A 15771-nucleotide genomic window follows, 5' to 3' on the forward strand; every position below is an offset into this window, starting at 1 on the left:
TTGTAACAACAAACTGCCATGTGACGGAACAGATGCGTAGAAAGGAAACGAAATCAGGATGCAGGCACTTTTAAATCAGTGATGAGACGAGGTTTCATTTTGATCCCATGTTAAAAACTGGACATCAAAGAGCTTAACAGACAGCTGGTCCACTTTGCGGCCAAATACAAGCATATTCCCAACATTCTCTGGATGCTTAAAAACAAGTCTAATTTCAACTTAATAAAAAGTCCTGAGCTCAATAGGTAGCACACATCACAAAACAGATCCTATAGAAGAGCTGTATTGCAATTCTGTAATGAGTAATGCTCATTTTTTAAAAATTGAAACTCCAAAATTTGTATGTGGAGAAAACTTTTTTTTAATCACTGCTATACTGCTCACAGATAGCCATCATATACAGTAGTTTTAACCAAATGTCACTGGGCCCCAAGGAATAAGGTATAAATCTTGTGTGCTATACAGCTTCTTAGGTTTAAATTACATCTCTTTGCCATTACAAATCAGTATTTTTTTCTCTTTAGATCTGAATAATCACACAAAACAGTATACAGTACAATACACCAAAAACGACCCGAGCTGTAGTTGTTAAAAGTACATTAACAGGACTTTTAATATCAGCATTGTTAATATGGCAATAGCTAGCGCATATTACAATAACAGTATTATGCATCCAATCAAAGTGCTCCAATGCCATCATAATGCTGTATTAACCAGTTCACTGTCTTTTCTTTATCTTTTAGATTAACATCATTCACAAGTACTGTTAAATTGACAACTTGCGCCAGTGAAAAGCAAAATGAAAAGTAAAATTCAGGATGCGGTTCTAATTTTTGATCTCAAAGCTCATACAACACACCTTTACGCAGCTGTGTACTTATTCAAACATGAAACAGTGATGATGCCATTTTAACAATATTTCTTAGATCACAAAGGAAGCATACAGCTGGTTTTGTAGTTAATATAAGCTCGTTAATTTAGCGCTGTTCCAGTTGTCAAGAATATTATGACAAACAAGTCTAAGGGAAATCAAAGGGAAGCGTGCCTGACCGTGACAACTAACAGGAATGTTGCTTTATGAGAAATGCTTTATGTTGTGGAAAGATGGACACTAAGGAAAAAAAAAAAAATTAGAATAAATAGATTTATTTACAGTCTATTTGTTAAGATAAGCATATTGTCGGTGTTTGAGACACCGATGTCTTGTGTTATCTTTTGACCCGACTGCATGGACGTACGTGCGCATTTACGCCAGCTACAGTTTGTGCCGGACTTAATGTGTACAAGCTGAAAGCCCACAGGCATAAAAACAATCCAAATCCAAAACAAACATGTTTAACACGCATAACAGCAAAGGTTTCCCTTTTATAAAGCACAAGACAAGCTCCATCTTCTAAAGAGAGAAATGCCCTATTTGCAGACTGTGCACAGCAAACTCATTTGTTTGTAATCGCAGCCAATAGTGTGTGGAGAGGTGGGGGATAACCCGGAGTCATGTCATGGAGGGACCAAACGTGACTTTTAACAGAATTCATATCACTGTTGTGTGCTGATGCAACTAACTAACCCTAACCCTCTTAGGAGAAGTGCAGATTTTGACACACGGCAACAAAGCCTCACGTAACGAGTACAGTAATTAGAAAAATTCATCTTATTCATTTCTGTTCATAACCGGTTCAGTGGAAAAGCCTTGCCGTCCAAGGCACAAACTACAGCTGGAGGGATGCCACATGGAGTAGGGACAAAACAGCATCGTCACCTCACCGCTCACACTCCGTCCAACTCGGGAGAGAAGGCCTCAGGGCCTGGAATGAGTTCGCACAGGTAGAAAAGGGTCTCTTCGCTGGCTTCGGCCTCTGTTAGTGGCTCCAGGCGGACGAGGGAGCTGCAGCCGGGCTGCTTTGACTCCACGCTGCCGTCCAGCAGCTCCGACGGAGGTTCTGAACCGACGTAGGCGGCTGAGGTGGAGGAGATCTCCGCCTGGGTGCTGCTCCCTCCGCCCAGCTCCACTTCTGCAAGGACAGCGCAGCCGTCCAGGAAGGCCAGCAGGGGACAGGAAGTGTACTGGATCAACTGCTTGTCTGAACACAAACGTGACAAGGCATAACCATGAGCACAATACGGTAATACGGATGGAAAATGGAAGCAAAAAACGACATATTTGGCACCAACGAGGTATTTTATTTGCTCAAATGTGAGGAGAGCCACTCACTCACCTGTGTTATTTTCCATCTGCTTGGCCCCATTTATTTGTGTTGGGATTTGTTTAGAGGACGTACTCTCCTGGAAGGAGAGGAAATGAAATCTTCAAACCAAAACTTTCAAAGCAAAATCACATGTACACAAAGGACCCACAAGTTCACGATACTAATGTGTCTGGTGTCATACACAGAGGAATTGAATTTCAAAAACGATTCAAGATTTATCAGGTGAAAGGACGGCATTTTAATGTGCACTGCACCGGTGGTGTCGGAAGCCACCTCATCTTTTTAAAAATGGTTAAAAAAAACAAAAAAAAACACCCCTCTTTCAAACCTGCCGTCTCTGTCAAGAATATGTACATTTATGTCCTCAAAAGAAAATAATGACAACATTTCATCCATCCCAAAGAGACGCAATGATTTGTCAGGGGGCGGCCATTTTGCCACCTTTTGTCGACTGAAAATGACATCACAGTTGCTCAGGGCTCAGGTAACGACCAATCACGGCTCACCTGTTTTCTGAGCTGAGTAACAATTGTCTCGAGTAACCGTGATGTCATTTTCAGTCAGTCGACAGACAAAAACGGGTGGAATTTTACTGCTTAACTCACATTCCACAAAGGTAATATCCATCATAATGGCGTGTTTAGACTATTCGAGGAGCATAAATCATATTTTTGGAAGGACTTTTTGGGGGGTTGATACCCAATTTGAAACTAATTGAATTGAAAAAAACTATAATGACAACCCTGGTTTCCACTCAATGACCCGAAGGCCTCACAAAATACAGGACGTGTTTCATACAATGCTTGCCAACAATAAAACATCTCGTCAGATATCACTCCCTCCTTTTTTCGGAAGGATGAGTGACAATATGAAATAAAGATGTGATTTGAAGTCTTCGGTATTGGTCATGCATGTATGGCACGTGTGCTGACATTTTACCTCGTCGACCTGTTTTCCATAAAGCATGGCCTGAAAATCCTCTAGACTGCAGTCAATGCTGTCCAGATAGTCCATTAGATCAAGCCTGACAACAGGGGACAATACATCGCCATGATAGTTAGCTATATTATAGGCATGACGTCAGTATTTCCAAAGTAAAAATAAATGCGCCCGCTGATTGACAAATACACCAGCTGGTGTTGCTGACTATGTAACATTGACACAGTACATTTAGTTCGCAAAAATTAACACTCACTGCTAACTAACATCAATGGCAGCTTAGAATTTACACAATAATAGAAAAAGTCCACACACCCCGGTTGAAGGATCAGGTTTTGTGATAATTATTTATAAGTAATTATATATATATATATATATATATATATATATATAAAATTACAAATCATTCAGTCACTCTATTGCCAGTTCTTAATTTTCATTTTTAACAATAAATTACATGCAGTGCACAGACAATCAAAACTATTCCAGATTAAGAATTTTCCTCAAACTGCAACAAATATTTAAATATTGGATTAACAACAGGCTAAATGTATGAATTAGGTTAATTCATACATTTCAGTGATGAGCGGTCAGGTCCAGCAAGCAAGCCCTTCCTTCTGTGCTGTCCCAAACACTAACAGAATACATTTATACCCTAATTTCAAATATTTGTTCAATTTAATTATATTGATTTATTCACAATGGTCTATTTTCATTTCATAATGTTTCTTTTGGCTGCACTGCTTCCAGCACGTCAGCTTTTTCTTTTGTCCAAATCATTTATGTGTTGCTGTCAATCAGAACTATGGGGAGAGATTTGTCGAAAAATTATTCACACAAATGTGAGCAGTTTTGACGTTTTTCATATCCACAAATATATGCGCGATTTACACGTGCGTGGGCATTTATCATGACTTATCTTGACTTATGTGTGTTTGTGCACCAGCGGCATGTGCATTTATTTTTGACAAATGTCACGGCGTTTCAAGATATACTAACACACGGGTCTCATATATTCACGTGTTGAAACACTATCCCTCCTCCGTCCACTAGGAGGCAGTGTTGCCACTGAACAAGAATGAGCCCTCTCCGTTTAAAAGTTGGAATTTGAAAAAAAAAAACGGACTACGAGCCTTTATCTATTACATGTTTATTTAACACAAGTCGGAAAACAAAATACAAACGTAATTTGTTTTTTTTCCGACTCGGTAACTTCTATTTTTATTCATTTATTTTTCATTAGTAACCAGACGTGCAAGTATACAAAAAACGGTATTCAACATTGAACATATAATATAGGCCAGATGTAAGATAGAGTATCCTTATAAAAGAACACATGAAAATCATGCATGTTTGTGGATCTCCAAATCATCTGAACATCACAAATATATGTGTGAATAATTTTGCCAACGTCTACTTTGAAGCAAATCTGTAGTGTCCTGCACACATTACATTTAATAATTCGTATCTCTCATGTAATGTTTTACAATTGTTTTTTTTTATGTTATTAGGTAAACAGGTTTTGATTCTGAGCGACTCCAGATAATGTTGAGTGCATCAGGAAAGTGTTCAAACTTTTTCCACAATTTTGTCTTAGGAACCAATGGATTTCTCCCTAAAAATTTGACACACAACACCCCATACGGACAACATGACAATATGTTTAAAAAAAAAAAAAAAAAAAAAAAAAAAGATGGACGAGATGAATATGTCTGAAGTAGTTGTGGGACTTCAAAGTGGAGAGTAACATTTGTCCTCATATTGGAGAATGGGTACCCGTAAATCATTTTGCGAAGAGTGAAACCGTTTTTTCTATGTTCGAGATGATTTCTTATTTTTAATAACAATACATATTTGTCATGTTGTCAATATGGGGAGCCATGTTGAAATTTTTTAGGGTAACAAGGAATATATTCAATTTTATGAAAAGGTTGTCATATAAAATGATGTCGTGTTGGTTATGGTTTGGACCTGATATTGGTGGAATTAAGCGGTGGATAAAGTCGCAAAGTCCCCACTGACGGCCAAGTACCAAATGCACGGCAGACCACTGTTGCATTCACATTATGATAATGAAATTCTTGACCATGCAATGTAGTGTTTTTTATGACAATATCAAATGTCCACCCTCAGTAAACAAACAACAACAAACAAACTTACTTGCCCAGGAGGTTAATATTCTGTGAGATGGCCCCATTTTCCTTTAGTATGGAGTCCATCATTTTGACAGGGTCTTCCAGACTAAGACCGGACGGTTTATTGAGCTGAAGAGCGCTGCTGGTTGGTCTGTTGCTGTCCAATTTGCAGCTCCTTGGCTGTCCGGCAACTTCGTCTTTGACATCTTCTATGCTGGCTGTGTCGGCCTCTGCCTCAGCTTTCAGCACTGGGCAGGGGTCCAAATCGACTTCCACGATTTCGGTATCACTGAGGACGTTTAAAAGAGGCCCATCAGAACAGCTCGTGCAGTGTGAATTACAGGAAGTCCATTTTTTCACGACTCACTTCTGAGTCGCTGTTCATTTTTGTTAAATGCTATTTATTGTGCAATGTATTCGTAACTGAAGAACAGACAATTAACAACTCTTGAACAGATGCTCGAACAAATTTCTGACAAGTCACTAAGGGCCATGTTCTCCCAGGTGCTTAAAGGGAAAAATCAACCCAAACACATTTTTTCCAAGAATATGTTCCTAGCAGGCCCACCAGTTGAAACACGGCATTCTGATTAATATTGCGTTTGTGGAATCAATCAACAAAATCCGCCCGCTTTTAGCCATCTTATTGGGCAGCCATTTTGTCAATTCTGCCGACCGAAAATGACATCACAGTTGCTCAGGGCTCAAATAACGACCAATCATGGCTCAGTTTCAAAAAACAGGTGAGCTGTGATTGGTCGTTACCTGAGCCCTGAGACACTGTGATGTCATTTTCAGTTGACAGACGTGACAAAATGGCCATCACCAGAGATGGCTAAAAACGGGTGGATCAACTCTTATTCCACAAACGCAACATTTATCAGAATGCCTTGTTTCAAGTAGTGGGCATGCAGAGAACATCCATCCATCCATCCATTATCTCCCGCTTATCCGAAGTCGGGTCGCGGAGGCAGCAGCTTCAGCAGGGAAGCCCAGACTTCCCTCTCCCCAGCAACATCCTCCAGCTCTTCCGGAAGGATCCCAAGGCGGTCCCAGGCAAGCCGGGAGACATAGTCTCTCCAGCGTGTTCTGGGTCGTCCTCTAGGTCTCCTGCCGGTGGGACATGCCCGGAACACCTCACCAGGGAGGCGTCCAGGAGGCATCCTAATCAGATGCCCGAGCCACCTCAAATGGCTCCTCTCAACGCGGAGGAGCAGCGGCTCGACTCTGAGTCCCTCCCGGATGGCCGAACTTCTCACCCTATCTCTAAGGGAGAGCCCGGACACCCTGCGAAGGAAACCCATTTCGGCCGCTTGTATCCGAGATCTTGTTCTTTTGGTCATGACCCACAGCTCATGACCATAGGTGAGAGTAGGAACGTAGATCGACCGGTAAATTGAGAGCTTCGCCTTTCGGCTAAGCTCCTTCTTCACCACGACAGACCGATACAGGGTCCGCATCACAGCAGACGCTGCACCGATCCGCCTGTCAATCTCCCGTTCCATCTTACCCTCACTCGTGAACAAGACCCCAAGATACTTGAACTCCTCCACTTGGGGCAGAATCCCATCCCCGACCCGGAGAGGGCATGCCACCCTTTTCCGACTGAGGACCATGGTCTCAGATTTGGAGGTGCTGATCTTCATTCCGACCATTTCACACTCGGCTGCGAACCGCTCCAGCGAGAGTTGGAGATCGCGGCTTGAAGAAGCCAACAGTACCACATCATCTGCAAAAAGCAGAGATGCAATGCTGAGGCCACCAAACCGGACCCCCTCGACACCTCGGCTGCGCCTAGAAATTCTGTCCATAAAGGTTATGAACAGAATCGGTGACAAAGGGCAGCCTTGGCGGAGTCCAACCCCCACAGAAAACGAATCCGACTTACTGCCAGCAATTCGGGCCAAACTCTGGCATCGGTGGTACAGGGACCGGACAGCCCTTATCAGGGGGCTTGGTACCCCGTACTCCCGAAGCACCCCCCACAGAACTCCCCGAGGGACACGGTCGAACGCCTTCTCCAAGTCCACAAAACACATGTAGACCGGTTGGGCAAACTCCCATGCACCCTCGAGGACCCTGCTGAGGGTGTAGAGCTGGTCCACTGTTCCACGGCCAGGACGAAAACCACATTGCTCCTCCTGAATCCGGGATTCGACCTTCCGACGGACCCTCCTCTCCAGCACCCCTGAATAGACCTTGCCGGGGAGGCTGAGGAGTGTGATCCCTCTGTAATTGGAGCACACCCTCCGGTCCCCCTTCTTAAAAAGGGGGACCACCACCCCGGTCTGCCAATCCAGAGGCACTGTCCCCGATATCCACGCGATGTTGAAGAGACGTGTCAACCATGACAGCCCCTCAACATCCAGAGCCTTTATGAACTCCGGGCGGATCTCATCCACCCCCGGGGCTTTGCCACCGAGGAGCTTTTTGACTACAACCCCAGAGATAGGAGAGCCCACCTCAGAGTCTCCAGGCTCTGCTTCCTCAGTGGAAGGCGTGTCGGTGGAATTGAGGAGGTCTTCATAGTACTCTACCCACCGACCCACAACGTCCCGAGTTGAGGTCAGCAGCACCCCATCTCCACTATAAACAGTGTTAATGGTGCACTGCTTCCCCCTCCTGAGACGTCGGATGGTGGACCAGAATTTCCTCGAAGCCGTCCGGAAGTCATTTTCCATGGCCTCCCCGAACTCCTCCCACACCCGGGTTTTTGCCTCAGCAACCGCCAGAGCTGCATTCCGCTTGGCCAGCCGGTACCCGTCAGCTGCCTCCGGGGTCCCGCAGGCCAAAAAGGCCCGATAGGACTCCTTCTTCAGCTGGACAGCATCCCTTACCGCTGGTGTCCACCAGCGGGTTCGGGGATTGCCGCCACGACAGGCACCGACCACCTTGCGGCCACAGCTCCGATCGGCCGCCTCAACAATGGAGGCACGAAACATGGTCCACTCGGACTCAATGTCCCCCGCCTCCCCTGGGACGTGGGAAAAGTTCTGCCGGAGGTGGGAGTTGAAACTCCTTCTGACAGGGGATTCTGCCAGACGTTCCCAGCAAACCCTCACAATACGTTTGGGTCTGCCAGGTCGGACCGGCATCTTCCCCCACCATCGGAGCCAACTCACCACCAGATGGTGATCAGTTGACAGCTCCGCCCCCCTCTTCACCCGAGTGTCCAAAACATGCGGCCGCAAGTCCGATGATACGACTACAAAGTCGATCATCGAACTGCGGCCAAGGGTATCCTGGTGCCAAGTGCACATATGGACACCCTTATGCCTGAACATGGTGTTTGTTATGGACAATCCGTGATGAGCACAGAAGTCCAGTAACCGAACACCGCTCGGGTTCAGATCGGTCTCACTGTCATTGCCCACGTGAGCATTGAAGTCCCCCAGTAGAACGATGGAGTCCCCAGGAGGAGCGCCCTCCAGCACACCCTCCAAGGACTCCAAAAAGGGTGGGTACTCTGCGCTGCCGTTTGGTGCATAAGCACAAACAACAGTCAGGACCCGTCCCCCCACCCTCAGGCGGAGGGAGGCTACCCTCTCGTCCACCGGGGTAAACCCCAATGTACAGGCGCCGAGCCGGGGGGCAATAAGTATGCCCACACCTGCTCGGCGCCTCTCACCCTGGGCAACTCCAGAGTGGAAGAGTGTCCAACCCCTCTCGAGAGGACTGGGACCAGAACCCAAGCCGTGCGTGGAGGTGAGCCCGACTATATCTAATCGGAACCTCTCAGCCTCACACACCAGCTCAGGCTCCTTCCCTGCCAGAGAGGTGACATTCCATGTCCCAAGAGCTAGTTTTTGCTGCCGGGGATCGGACCGCCAAGGTCCCCGTCTTCCGCCGCCGCCCAGCTGACACGGCACCCGACCCCTTTGGCCCCTCCCACCAGTGGTGAGCCCATGGGAAGGGGGACCCATGTGTCCTTTTCGGGCTGAGCCCGGCCGGGCCACATGGGTGCAGGCCCGGCCACCAGGCGCTCGCCATCGAGCCCCACTTCCAGGCCTGGCTCCATGTACCGTATTTTCCGGACTATAAGTCGTGTTTTTTCATAGTTTGGCGGGGGTGCGACTTATACTCCGGAGTGACTTATGCATGAAATTATTAACACATTAATAATTTGTATATCATTTCACATGTTATTTTAACCCACATAAAGATGTAAAACCTCACCAAATTATTAGAAAGTCAGGTCAGCTGACTTACCATGGCTCGTTGTTTCTGGGTGACTCAACTTTGATTTCGGTGGCCCTCTCTACTTTGTTCTCCGTGAGGTCACAGATGATGACGTCATCTAAGGCTTCAGATGACTTAACACTGTTCCGGCTGCTAACAGGCGACTAATTGGTCAGAAAAACAAACATCGTAAAAACAACCACTAATGGCAGAGAATACAAATGAAACATTTCAAATTTTCACCTCTACACTGACCTGCTCTACACAAACGTCATCGTAGATATCATGAAAATATTTGGCCTTCTTTCCATTGCCATTCATGAGAATTGGCCTGCCAAAAAGTGAGATGTCAGATCCCAGGTTGATAATTCATCTACACGCGTGTATTTCGACACTCACCTTTTGCGCTTTAAATTCAGCAGGTGGTTGTTCTGTACCAATGTGACGATGAAATGTACTAACTGAAAAAAAAAACAAAAGCAGGTCAGAGTTATCATCATCACTGAGGAATAAGACACCTGTTTAGAGCTAGTAAAGAGCCATAAATTTACCTTCTTGATGAGTTGTTGCTGGTGGGCATGCTTCTGTCTCAAATCAGAGATCTCTGTCCACAAAGTTTCATTCTCCCTAAACGCAATTCGCGTGGAAAAAAAAGAAAGGTCTCTCAGCAAGCGTTTCATACTACAGAGATGTTTACGTATTAAGGAGAGAAGCAAGTTGCACACAACTTACAAACATGAGAGCCAGAATGCTACTTGCAAAAGTCTTCGGGCCACCACCTTCACTTTTTAACACTTTGCCACATTTCACTCAGGCTTCAAACATAAAGATCTAAAATTGCATTTTTTTTTTGGTGAAGATTCAAAACCAAGTTGGACACAATCATGTGTAGTGCAATGAAATTCATATGATATTTTAAACTTTTTTTTTTTTTAGGAAGAAAAACTTGAAGAATTCGATATTATTCGGCCATGTTTGTCCAGTTCCATGACGACTTCGGAATGATCCAATTTTGATCAAGAATTTGTGAATTACTGTCCATATAATAAATAGTAAAGACTTTGGTGATGAGTTTTTGATATGTAAAAGATTTGCAAAAACATTCTTTTTTGCTAATTTTTGCAATGAAAACAGTTAACCTTGTATTATAAGGCTTAAAATCCAGAAAGTGTGCTGTTGATTAAGGGATTCAAGAAAAAAAAAAAACGAAAGAAAACCCAGCATTGACGTTTGATGAATTACAGCAACAGTTTGTGCACATACATAAAGGCGGGCACTACAAGTCAACTTCCTGGAGGCCAGACTGACCTCTTCAGTGTTGCTAGCCTGACATCGATGTTTTCTTGCTTGCTGTGAACACTTTGAACGCTCGCCAAGATCTTGGACAGGTGGTCTTGTCGAATCTTATTTTCCTCCGGACGCGTGTTTGAGACCTTGGTGTCCAAATTTAGAACCCAAAGAAAGCAGACAAAAAAAAAAGAAAAAAAAGAAAAGAATCACATATGCAGGTGATCTCGTTGTCTCATGCCTTAGACCAATTTCTGATGGGCGTCAGTGAGGATATGTACTGTCAGGTGCATCTGATGTTGAACCCTTACTTTCAAGAGGCATTATTTTGAAATCACAAGAAGTGAAATGTTAGAAAAATAACATATTTCCTGAAGGAGTGGAAAGAGGTACAACACATTTATGAGCAGGTGTTCTTTTGTGGCCCTTAGGCGGATGAGCTATGATGATATATGTTCAGACCCTGCCGACACCAGTTACTGGGGTCATCTCTTCATTCGATAGCCACTCTTCACAGAGTCCATATGTGCGGTGGGGCAATCATGAATTGTACCTCCTCCCTCTCCCTCAAGGAACCTAAGTTATTCAGTAGGCATTTATGTAAATTAGGCTGATGACATAACAGAAGTAACTGCACTAAACCTAAAATGTGTGGCAGTAGAGAGAGGAAAAAAAAAAACAAAGACCAAAACAATTCAAAAGCAATGATGTAATTAAAGTGGCAAGTAGAAAATAAGAAATTGTATTCTGGAAATGTCAGATAGGTCTTGTAAATGTAAATATATAACAAATTCAATAACATAAAAATATTTAGAGACTTTACCTTTCTCTTGATGTTCTCCAACAAGTCATCCTGTCCATGTTTGAAGTAAGCATGCTGAAACTCCACAGGACCATCTCTCTCCTGCTTGACAATGCCTTGGTCAAGGTGCATTACTTTACGGAATCCATCTGAATGAATTGGAATTTTGCATTATACAATTAGAATCTGCAGCAATACTAACATTGTTAAAACAAACAATATAGAAATCTATTTTGATATAATAACTAGTAAAGATCAGAGCAGGTTAAAACGACTCACATCAACAATTAAAGTAGATCAGAATTTGATTCATTGTAGAGTATAGCCTATTAATTCAAATGGAGGATATGTCATTTTGAGTTTTGACCATAATCTTCAAACAAATGATGCCACGCAAGAGCTCAGCATCTTGAGATATTTCAGCTCATGTAGGGTTGTATGATTAGGGCCAGAAAGATATTCATAAATCACATTTTTTATCATTATGTTAATCACTATTAATTATATTCTTCAATATGAACTGAATTTTATTTGCACTACTTGGTTTCCAACAAACAAAAATTAAACATTTTGGTGCAAAATGAAACTTTTTCAACACTGAAAGACTTAAAAAAAAAAAAAAAAAAAAAAAAAAAAAAAAAAAAATTGAAATTTACCCCAGCATTTCAAATTTACATACAAAAGTAACGCAGTATAGTAATACATTACATTTAGGCAGTAACGAAGTAATGTAACTTGTTACTTTGATTTTTTTTGTAATATTATTACAGTTACTGAGTCAGGTAACGCGTTACAAATTTCGGGACTATAATACATATGTTGACATCTGTATTTTACATTTAACAAGTAGGTCTGTTCATAACATCACTTGATCATAAGTTATTACTTCCAGCAATACTTAAATAAAAAGTTCCTGTCGCACTTGGAGCTTCACGTAACAACGTGAGTGCACGAGTCAACTCCCTGCCATGCAATTCGATTTTCTTTCCACCATTGACAACACCCTAGAGGGCTGAGAAGTTATTGTTTGTGACAATAATCACTGTCACGGTTTCATAAAATAAAATGCAAATCATAGACACAAAATACAAGCAAGAACAAACCTAAATAAAACGAAGCGAATAAACTGCAAAAAAATAAGTCACTGTGCTTTTTAGATATGATTTAATGAACTTAGTGCCATCGATTGCCATATGTAAAATGTAGTGATTCTGATTGGCTGTTCACAATCAAAATGCAAATCATCTGCCGGTGACAAATGACGTCACGCTACGGCACTATCAATCGGACTACAATAAACGCCATTATTAGAGTCTGATGCGCTCGTTCTTATTTACCTTTTTTTTCCAAATCACCTCGAAACTTTGTCCCCATGTAGTAAAAGAAAATTAGAACTAACTGAACTTTCAATTATTATAAATAGAAAAAATAATAATGAAAAAGGAAAAAAACATTTGGTCAGGCCAGTTTTGACTTCAATACATATTTTTGCTTTTATTACACATGCCCTGTCTGTGTGTTTCTATCTATCTATCTATCTTGTTTGTTTGACCAATTATCGATTATATGTTATGCATCACTATTATTTGTGTGTAAATGGCAAATGGACTGTCACTTGTATAGCGCTTTTCTACCTTTGGTACTCAAAGCACTTCACATTGTACCTCATCTACCTCCTGATGACGCAGCATCGGGAGCAACTGGGGGTTCAGTATCTTGCTCAAGGATACTTCAACATGGTCACAATGGTCGGGGATTGAATCCACAACCTGCCGGTTGGGAAAGGATCACTCTACCACTGAGCCATGCCGCCCCCCGTGTGTAAATTAATTTGAGAATAATGATAATTGCATTTGTGGTTTACAGTCTGTGATTATTTATTTACTGGATAAAATATCAGTTCCAATATTTATATTTAATTTAATATTATAGACCACACTATATAGTTAAATATGCTCATAAGTTAACTTTACCAGCTAGCGTATGGCAGCAAATTTTGCATTTTCCTTTTAAGGTCTTGAAATCATTATTAAATAAATGAATCCCCGATTTTTGAAAAAGTAACTTAAAAGTAACTTAAACTTGAGTAACGGATTACTCTACAAATAGAGTAATATTGGAAAGAAACTTATTACTTTCACGTAATCATACATACAATGACAACGTAATTAACTAGCGGTTTGTGAGCATCCTAAATTAGCGACTGAATATGACTTCGGGATGGCGTTGTATTGATGTAGGTGGCAAGCTGAGACGTCGAAAACGGAAGTCAAGTTAGCCGTTACGCCATCACGCGGGCCAACTTCAAAGTAAAAGTCTCCTAAGGCTATTGCATTGGCATTAATGACTCAATGTATTATTTGGTAAGTATTTTTGGTAGTATTTATTGGTATTTTTGAAGTTAGCCTTTGTGGAGGCGGTGTGTTTGTTGAGTATGTTTGCAATACGCTTTTGTACATGCAATTTACGTGATCTTGAGGGTAACTTCCTCTGCTGAATGCAGACCAATCACGTTGGCTTATTGTGAACGCGCAGTTTTTTTTCCACCAACCATTCTGCGTATCGTGCCTATCCTGAACCGATGCTTGATCCTAACCAATCAAAGATGAGTCGTTCCACTGCACCACTAGTGTGCACAGGTACGCAAATGCGCGTCGTGACGCAAAAGACGGTACGCAACAGTGATTTCTGTACCGCATGCGTACCTGCGTTGCAGTTATGTGCACCCCTGGATATAGATATATATACATATATATACACACACACAGTACACACACCAAATGAAATTACACACATCTCGTTGGATCCAACATGAAGATACTGTTTGAACCGTTTGTTCAAAATGCTGCCATAAAAAGTGAAATATCAATATAGAGGTGCTTTTCTCAACTCTTCTGTTTTTTTCCAAGCTAAATTAACTAATTACTACCAATCAAGCCACACATGTAAAATTAATGAAGCCTTCCTTTAAATGTATGGCAGACGATCAAGGTTCATTTATTGTGGCAGCCAAATCGTCATCTAGATTAAAATTAGATTTAAACTGCCAAGTACCATTTAGTCTTTTGATAGAGACCTCCCAAATCCCCAAAGCAAAAAAAAAAAAAAGTTATCCCTCTCTGCACAGTCATACTCATAATGGATCATTATTTAGTACTTATTGTTTTGAAGTGTTAATATTGACATAACTTATTTACAGTTGTATTACAATTCAGGAAATTTGCCAACAGTAATCGTTCATCAATTCTCAGTGTTAAGGGTAAATATCCACTTAATTATTAGCCAGCAGTTTACTTAATTTTTCCACCTGCATAAGACTGAAATCACCAACTTTAAACTTTTAATAGTATTTAAGTTGTTCCAAGTGTACAGTATTTCAAAGTCTTTCCTGAATTCTCCCAATGTTTACAGTCGCTCACGCAGCCGAATTAAATAAAAGCACAAGAAAACTTCATTCGCTCAAAAATAACGCTTACACATATTGAGCTGCCTGATGAAGCTGGCCATGTTGTTGTGCTTGAAGAACTTCGGGAGAATCTCCTTGGCAAACCGCTGCTCATCCCGCACTAGGAAGCTATTGCCCTCCTTAAAAACAAACACCATTAAGATTCGGCATTGTAAGACTGCTGTAGATATTTTTTTACATGTCCGAATGTAAAAAGGAAGTGATTGTGAAGTGAGCTACATTTGGCAGCATATAGCTTGCACACACGAATGGCCCTTGCTAGCTACAATCAACCGTTCGTGTCCAGGTTTATCTGGTCCAAAAAAAACCCATCCAATTTACTGCACGTTTAAATTTCACAACCCGTATAGCACATGAATGTGTTAATATTCAAATCAATGCAATACGACGATCCGTTGTCGCGAGGTTAATCGGCTTCACTGGCCACCTGTTTTGTGTTAGCTTCTTCAACAAGCAGGCTAATTGTATACAGTCGCAGCATTACCTGACTCCAGCAAATAAGTTCATTGGTGTCTGCATCCTCGACCAGCGTCCACAGCTTGGCGAGGAAAGCCGGGACGTTCGAGTTGTGTTTCATCTCGAAAACTGAACGACTTTAACAAAGTATCCGCGTTTTTGGCTTCTTCGAAGGCTTTGGGGGATGCGAATGTTTACCGTTTCGTGGACGAGGCTCTTACAACTTCCGTTTCAAGTGCTTTGGGGCTGATTGGTCAAAAAGGAGTTTTACGTAACGACCCTCACGTGGGACACCACGCG

General features: G+C 42.3%; 1 protein-coding gene across 1 annotated transcript; it reads right to left on the reverse strand.

Annotated features, from left to right (window-relative positions):
* Positions 1 to 337: 337 nt before the first annotated feature.
* hsf2 (heat shock transcription factor 2) lies at positions 338 to 15717 on the reverse strand. The gene is made up of 12 exons (XM_086018315.1): positions 15500 to 15717; positions 15026 to 15134; positions 11571 to 11698; positions 10769 to 10893; positions 10012 to 10087; positions 9860 to 9921; positions 9716 to 9791; positions 9491 to 9624; positions 5307 to 5570; positions 3147 to 3231; positions 2217 to 2283; positions 338 to 2081 (listed from the first exon to the last, which is right to left on the reverse strand). Exons 1-12 carry the CDS (start codon positions 15590 to 15592, stop codon positions 1768 to 1770), a joined length of 1533 nt encoding a protein of 510 aa, XP_085874441.1. The 5' UTR covers positions 15593 to 15717; the 3' UTR covers positions 338 to 1767.
* Between the last annotated feature and the right edge of the window lie 54 nt (positions 15718 to 15771).

Source organism: Filicampus tigris, chromosome 20 (assembly GCF_054856515.1).
Source record: "Filicampus tigris isolate MCC_2025a chromosome 20, RoL_Ftig_1.0, whole genome shotgun sequence".
Taxonomy (NCBI): Eukaryota; Metazoa; Chordata; class Actinopteri; order Syngnathiformes; family Syngnathidae; genus Filicampus; species Filicampus tigris.

What these genes read in the sequence shown, in the direction of transcription:
- hsf2 (XM_086018315.1), bottom strand. Translation starts at nt 15,592, where the DNA reads ATGAAACACAACTCGAACGTCCCGGCTTTCCTCGCCAAGCTGTGGACG. An exon ending in CTGAATTTAAAGCGCAAAAG is followed by an intron (nt 9,792 to 9,859) that starts GTGAGTGTCGAA and finishes ACTTTTTGGCAG; the next exon opens with GCCAATTCTCATGAATGGCA. An exon ending in ATGGAAAACAGGTCGACGAG is followed by an intron (nt 2,284 to 3,146) that starts GTAAAATGTCAG and finishes CTCTCCTTCCAG; the next exon opens with GAGAGTACGTCCTCTAAACA.